Source organism: Alosa sapidissima, chromosome 13, assembly GCF_018492685.1.
Source record: "Alosa sapidissima isolate fAloSap1 chromosome 13, fAloSap1.pri, whole genome shotgun sequence".
Lineage (NCBI taxonomy): Eukaryota > Metazoa > Chordata > Actinopteri > Clupeiformes > Clupeidae > Alosa > Alosa sapidissima.
Window position 1 is genome coordinate 22,986,950 of NC_055969.1, and position 7,500 is coordinate 22,994,449.

At 45.5% G+C, this 7,500-nt stretch overlaps 1 protein-coding gene across 1 annotated transcript in view; it reads left to right on the forward strand.

Annotated features, from left to right (window-relative positions):
- Nucleotides 1–7,500, forward strand: part of garnl3 (GTPase activating Rap/RanGAP domain like 3) — an 85,789-nt gene that overhangs the window by 75,490 nt on the left and 2,799 nt on the right. The window contains 6 exon segments of the mRNA XM_042058905.1: nucleotides 86–273; nucleotides 682–840; nucleotides 1,026–1,092; nucleotides 1,542–1,649; nucleotides 2,835–2,953; nucleotides 3,383–3,518. Coding sequence (XP_041914839.1) covers nucleotides 86–273; nucleotides 682–840; nucleotides 1,026–1,092; nucleotides 1,542–1,649; nucleotides 2,835–2,953; nucleotides 3,383–3,518 — 777 coding nt within the window.

Sequence of the window (7,500 nt, forward strand, 5' to 3'; positions counted from 1 at the left end):
TCTCTAAAGTAACTTTCTTTAAAAGTAAAACCTACATGACTTGACTTGGCCTGTTGACTTGACCGGTCTGTTCCATCACCACCAGGCTGTCATCTCTACTCCATCAACACGCACCATGGAGCGGAGCTGCGCATTATCGCTGCCATTCGGAACAAGCTGCTGCTCATCACCCGCAAGCAGGCCAGGCTTGGACCGGACGTCCTGGCCGCCTTTGCCCCAGCTGGGCACACACACGCCGCAGAGTCACCCGTGGAGGAGTTCCAGTACATCAGGGTACACACACACACACTCTCACACACATACACACACTCACTCACTCATACATACATACACGCACACACAAGAAAGTAATGGAACTCAGTGTTTCCCATACATTGACTTATTTGTGGCGGCCCACCACAATATATCAACACTGACCACCACACAATGATTTTCCTGGTTGTACTAAATTGTGCTTAAATCTGGTTAGAATCATAACCGTGCTGCACTAATTTGTTAAAAACTGTTGCATTCAAGTTTATTTTGCAAACCTACACCACAAATAGAATTCAACTCTGTGGGAAACACTGGAACTACATCCTGAATCCAAATCTTTGTGTGAAAGTCTGTGTGTGTGTGTGGTTGTGTCCCTTGAGGATCATTCTCTAAACACTACTGTCCTGCCCTAATCTCGTTTCCTAGGAGATCTGCCTGTGTGACTCTCCTGTTGTCATGGCATTGGTTGATGGGCCGACAGGAGAAAATGACAACATGATCTGTGTTGGGTACAAACATCAGTTTGACCTGATCAATGAAAGCACAGGAGATGCCTACCGACTCCACCACATAGAGTCTAACCGAGTAAGATCTCTCTCTCACACACACACACACACACACCACAAATACATTCATACACCATTTTCCTAAAGTTGTATTGGCTCGTAGACAGATTATCCTGGCACCATTCTTATTCTCTCTCTCTCTTTCTTTCTCTCTCTCTCTCTCCCTCCCTGTGTGTGTGTGTGTGTGTGTGTGTGTGTCCTCAGGTGAACTTTGTGGCAGCCATAGATGTGTATGAGGATGGGGAGGCTGGACTCCTGCTGTGTTATAACAGTGAGTGCCCTTTACTCTTTCGCTTCTATTTGTGTGTGTGTGTGCGTGTGCGTGTGCGTGTGCGTGTGTGTGTGTGTGTGTGTGTGTGTGTGTGTGTGTGTGTGTGTATGGGGGTGGACATGTGTGTGTGTGTATGGGGTGGACATGTTTGTGTGTGTGTATTGGGGTGGACATGTTTGTGTGTATGGGAGTGGTCATACATTTCTTCCTGGTTGAATTTCTCGGTTGTTTCTATTTGTATTTTTGTGGTTTCATTGCTATCATGAAAAGGTGATTTCCGTGCTAATCTATTGGGGAGTTTGGGGATGAAATGCTTTTTCAGCTAATGTTGAGTACCGAACTTGAGTGTGGGATATGTGCTAAACCTTTTCTCCACCTGTTGAGTACCGAACTTGAGTGTGGGATATGTGCTAAACCTTTTCTCCACCTGTCAATCACTGTGTGTGCAGATATCTGCTCCTATAAGAAGGTGTGTCCATTCAACGGGGCCACGCCCATGATCCAACCGAGCGCTTCAGACTTTCATTTCAGCTGGAACCAGATGCCCAACGCCATAGGTACACACACACACACACACACACACACACGCACACACACACACACACACACACACATACACACACACACGCACACACACACACACGCACACACATACGCACGCGCACACACACACACACACACACACACACACACACACACACACACACACACACACACACACACACACACACACGTACACACGCCATAAATCCAATACGACACATACACACACTTATGCACACATCTTGTCCACACTCCACACAAATACCTGTCCCATCAAAGACTCTCCATTGTGTGTGTGTGTGTGTGTGTGTGTCTTTAATATGAGAGTGAGCTGACGCAGCTGTTTGGCTCATCAGTCAGATGCCCCCTGTGTTTCTTCAGCCTGAGTCAGCACATGTCTGTAGCACCCACACACACATATACACCACTCCCATCAAGCGTCCATCAACACTGTGAGTGTGTGTATGTGTACTGTATACATGTCTGTGAATGTGTGGGGGGTGTGTTTGTTTTTGTGTTTGTGCAAGAAACATGCATTGGACATTATTCAGACGTGTGTGTGTGTGTGTGTGTGTGTGTGTGTGTGTTGTGTGTGACATATCCATCAGATGGCTTCTGATATATTCCCTCTCACCTGAATGAACAAATGTCCTTGTCTCTAAACAAATGAGTTCCAGGAAGAAAAACACACACACACACAACACATACACATACTGTACACACACACATACACACATAATATACACACACACACACACACACTCTCTCTCTCTCTCTCTCTCTCTCTCACACACACACACACACACACACACACACACACACACACACACAACACACACACACTCACTAACTCACTATTTGTTATTCATTAACAAATACGAATATTTATATACTGCCCATTATATCTCTCATCGGATAGATCTGCTCAGTATTCAAACCAGCCAGATCTGTGCCCATAGCTTTGCTTCTGTGACTGTCAGAAATGTCACATGCTGTCTGGGGAGTGAGAGGTTCTGTGTGTGTGTGTGTGTGTGTGTGTGTGTGTGTGGAGGTTGCAGTGTGTGTTTCCCTATATACACACAACTCACACACACAGACACACATACACACACACACAACACACACACACACACACACACACACACACACACACACACACACACACACACACATTCACTCAAGCTCTTCCTGCATTGCAGTGTGTGCGTTCCCCTACATCCTGGCCTTCACTATCGACTCCATCGAGATCCGTCTGGTCGTCAACGGCAACCTGGTGTACACGGCAGTGGTCCCGGAGCTCCAGCTGACCGCATCCAGGGTAGGAGTCCGTTACCACGACAACCGCACTGCCCGGACCGCCGTCTGGGTGATGTCATCAGTGACCACACCCTGAGCTGTTTGTCAGAATGCAAATGAGAAGTTAAATCATCTCTCTCTCTCTCTCCATTCCTCTCCCTCCCTCTCTCATTCTCTCTCTTTCTCTGTCCTCCATCTGTGCCCTTCTTTCTGTCTACACCCATCTCTCTCTCTTTCTTTTCTCTCTCTCTCATCACTCTCTCTCTTTCTTTTCTCTCACTCTATCCATCTTTCTCTACTTCTTTTCCCTCCTTCACACTCTCTTCTTTCTTTTTCCTCCCTGTTTCTCCTCCCTCTCTCGTTCTTTCTCTCTTGTCCTTACATCCCTCCTCATGTTCTACTCCCCCCATCCTTCTCTCTTTCTCTCCCCATCTCTCTGTCCCTCTCTCAGTCGGATATCTACTTTGTGTCATCGGCGCCCGTGACGTCGGCCTCCAACTGCAGCTCCAGAGACACCAGCTCTCAGAGCTCCCCCCAGACCCCCACCGGATACGAGATGCCCGTCTTCCCCTCGCCCCTCGGAGATGGTACAGCACACACACACATGCACACACACACACACACACACGCACACACACACACTCACACACACACATACAAACATGAGGAGGGGTGTAAGGACAAGAGAGAAAGAACGAGAGAGGGAGGAGAAACAGGGAGGTGGAGGGAGAGAAACATAGGAAAAAGACACACAGACACACGCGCACAAACAGACTCACACGCGTGCGCACTCACACACACGAAAATATTTCTTCATCTGAGAAATGGAAAGAAATCCAAGAGATATTTACATTGTGTGGGAACGTCAAAATAGAGTTTTGGGATTGTTTGGTGTTTTTGAGGCCACACGTGAACTCTTTAAGAACCTGCACTGATGTACTTATGTGTGTTACAGTAAGAAGTAATGGTGAGTCTTCTGTCAGTATCCTGAATCCACAAAAAATGTGTGTGTGTGTGTGTGTGTGTTTGTATATGTGTGTGTGTATGTACCTAAGTGTGTGTGTGTACATGCGTATGTGTGTGTGTGTGTACATGCGTGTGTGTGTGTGTGTGTGTGTGTGTGTGTGTGTGTGTGTGTGTGTGTGTGTGTGTGTGTTTGTGTGTGCTTTACATAAGCATAAACAAACATGAATAGCTAATAAAAGCATAGAAGGCCAATAGTCAAAGAATAGTTTAAAAAATATAAAAGAAAAAAGAAAACACACAAGATAATAGTACATACACATGTACAGTATGTACATAAAAGGGCAATAGTTCAAAAGTGTTTAAAAATAATGATGAAAAGACATAAAAAACAACAGAATGATTATTCAGTGATGGTGATACTAGTCAAGCACCCAGTGAATAGCAGCACTCTATGTAGATTATTGAAGTAGTCCCAAACTGCGCAGACGCATATATTTCCTTTCAGGGCCAAAATGCCTGACCACAGGGCGCGATAGTACCCTTTGTGAAGTATTAACAACCCAATAGTTTACGCACAGAGTTTTAGAGAAACCCGGTGTGTGTGTGTGTGTGTGTGTGTCCATGTGTGTGTGTGTGTCTGTGTGTGAGTGTGTGTGTGTGTGTGTGTGTCTGTGTGTCTGTGTGTGTGTGTGTGTGTGTGTGTGTGTGTGTGTGTGTGTGTGTGTGTCCATGTGTGTGTGTGTGTGTGTGTGTGTGTGTGTTCAGGCTTGTAACACTACTCTTCATTCCCCCTGGTTCAGATTGTATTCGGATTCCTTACGGAACCAAGCTGTCCCACTACATGTCTAAGGACTCAGAAGGTATTGCAGGAGAACCCCCCTCTACCCAACTCCGCTCCTTGCATACATTTCCCACCATGCCTTTCTCGCTAACCTGCACGTTGCCACGGAAACTCACCCTGTTTTTATTTACAGCTGCATGCTGACCGAATGCAGAGTGAATGCTAAACAAGCCTGAGTCCTCCTTTCCCCTCCCCATCTGTCTGAGCCAGAGGGAGAGAGAGAGAGAGAGAGAGAGAGGAAGAGAGAGAAGGGGGAGAGAGAGAAAGGGGGGGAGAGAGAAACTGGATTAGAGGAAGAAAGAAGAGAGAGGGAGAGAGAGACAGACTGGATTAGAGGAAGAGAGAAGAAGAGAGAGAGAGGCTGATTGAAGTCGAGTTTATTTAACCTTTATTTTACCAGGAAGGTCCCATTGAGACACAATGTCTCTTCTGCCAGGGAGTCTTGGTCAAGACGGCAGCAATTACTTCTGTAGTGCATTTCATGCACTGGGATAATTCAATTTGCTTTATATGAACAAAAGGCAAAGAATGATAGCAATGAAAAACATAAAAGGCATGACAAGTGTATGGAAAGTGTATGGGAAGTGTATGGGAAGTGCATGGGAAGTGCATGGGAAGTGCATGTTAGTTGTGTTAGGAGAGGAGGTATTCTCAGAAGACTTGGGTCTTGGGTCAGAAGACTTGGGTCTTCAAGAGCTTCTTGAAGAAAGAGAGCAATGCCGCCTGCTCTGATGACACTAAGCAGAGAAGCATGAAAAAGAGATGAGAATGAGAGGAGTGTGTTTAGGGGAAAAGAGGAGTGAGTGGAGGAAGAGTGTGTTTAGGGGAGAGGAGGAGAGAGAGGAGTGGAGGAGTGTGTGTTTAGTGGAAGGGTGGAGTGTGTGTGTGTAGTGGAAAGGAGGAGAGAGAGGAGAGGAGGAGTGAGTGTTTAGTGGAAAGGAGGAGAGAGAGGAGTGGAGGAGTGTGTTTTGTGGAAAGGAGAAGTGTGTGTAGTGGAAAGGAGGAGAGAAAGGAGAGGAGGAGTGTGTTTAGTGGAAAGGAGGAGTGAGAGGAGTGGAGGAGTGTGTTTTGTGGAAAGGAGAAGTGTGTGTAGTGGAAAGGAGGAGTGGATAGGAGTTGAGGAGTGTGTGTTTAGTGGAAGGGTGGAGTTTGTGTGTGTAGTGGAAAGGAGGAGAGAAAGGAGAGGAGGAGTGTGTTTTGTGGAAAGGAGGAGAGAGGAGTGTAGAGGAGGAGTGTGTGTTTAGTGGAAAGGAGGAATGTGTGTGTTTAGGGGAAGGGAGGGCCACTCTTGATGCAGCATGAGTTCTCTGATCATTCTGTCACCATGGATACTTTTGTCGAAGCACCTCTCCAGCCTGTCCAGTGTGTGTGTGCGTGCGTGCGTGCGTGTGTGTGTGTGTGTGTGTGTGTGTGTGTGAGTGTGTGTGTGTGTGTGTGTGTGTGTGTGTGTGTGTGTGTGTGTGTGTGTGTGTCCAGACTGATGGGCACTGAGCTGGTTGGGGAGAGAGCGATAAAATCACGCATCCACCCTCCACCCTAAACAGCCAATCACGTCCATTTCTGCACGAGGAGTAAATACTGTGGGTGTCTGTGAGTGTTGTATTCTACCCTTGTCTCACACACACACACACACACACACACACCAGCACATTACAGTGACATTACAGTGATATGTAATTACAATGTGAAATCCCAAAGAGTGACAAACCAAGAGACAGCAGTGTGTGTGTGTGTGTGTGTGTGTGTGTGTGTGTGTGTGTGTGTGTGTGTGTGTGTGTGTGTGTGTTAGAGTGTGTGTGGTCTTGTCATGTCACACAGCTGTCACACTCATCTGATCAGAGATTTGAGATGAGCACACACATCTGCGTGTGTGTGTGTGTGTGTGTGTGTGTGGGGGGGAGGGGGTTGCAGTCCTCCCGTGCAGAAATGTATGTGTGATATATGTCCTCCGTTCGTCTGTGTGATATACGTGCCTGTAACTCAGAGGAACGCATGCTTGCCTTTCAGCGCAGTTTCATTTGATCTATTTGTCTTTTCTTTGCCCTCCGGTATACAGTTTGAACAAGGTTGTTGTATGTGTTTGACCTGATATGATGTGCATTTGTTTTCTTTTAAAGGTCACCTCTAACCTCTTGTACTTTTATACTGATGTTTTCTTCCTGTTAAGTGCAGATTCTCTCTTTCTCTTTCTCTCTCTGTCTCTCTCTTTCTCTCTCTCTTTCAAACGCACACACTCACACGGTCACTGGGAGCAAGCAACAGCAGACAGCTAGCCTGCCCCCTGGTGGACGATTAGAAATCTTCACACAAAAGTGGTTTACAGTTTTTTACAATTTTATTTATTTTTTTCTTTTACCAACTACTAGCAGACACTAGGTCTCCGAGTGGTGCAATAAACCACCGCAAAACATTGCCTGCAAAATGAAACAATACATTCACAACTCAAAATTCTAACTTTTGTGTCAAATAGTAAACATAACCAGGTTTACTAGTTTGATACTAATAACACTTATGTACATGGAAATAAATGAGATACAAAAAGAATGAATGAATGTAATGAATTAATAGAATTTTAAAGCAATTATTTCATGTTTGAATTCATTCATGTTTGTACAATTTATTAATAATGATGAAGTGAATCATAATTCAATTATACTATTTCATGTAGTTTATAATTATTTTATATGTAGTGTGTTTGTGAGGCATAATCCCTTATGAGTGTCTGACTACATCTGTGTGTGGGTGCTGCTGGTATACATGCT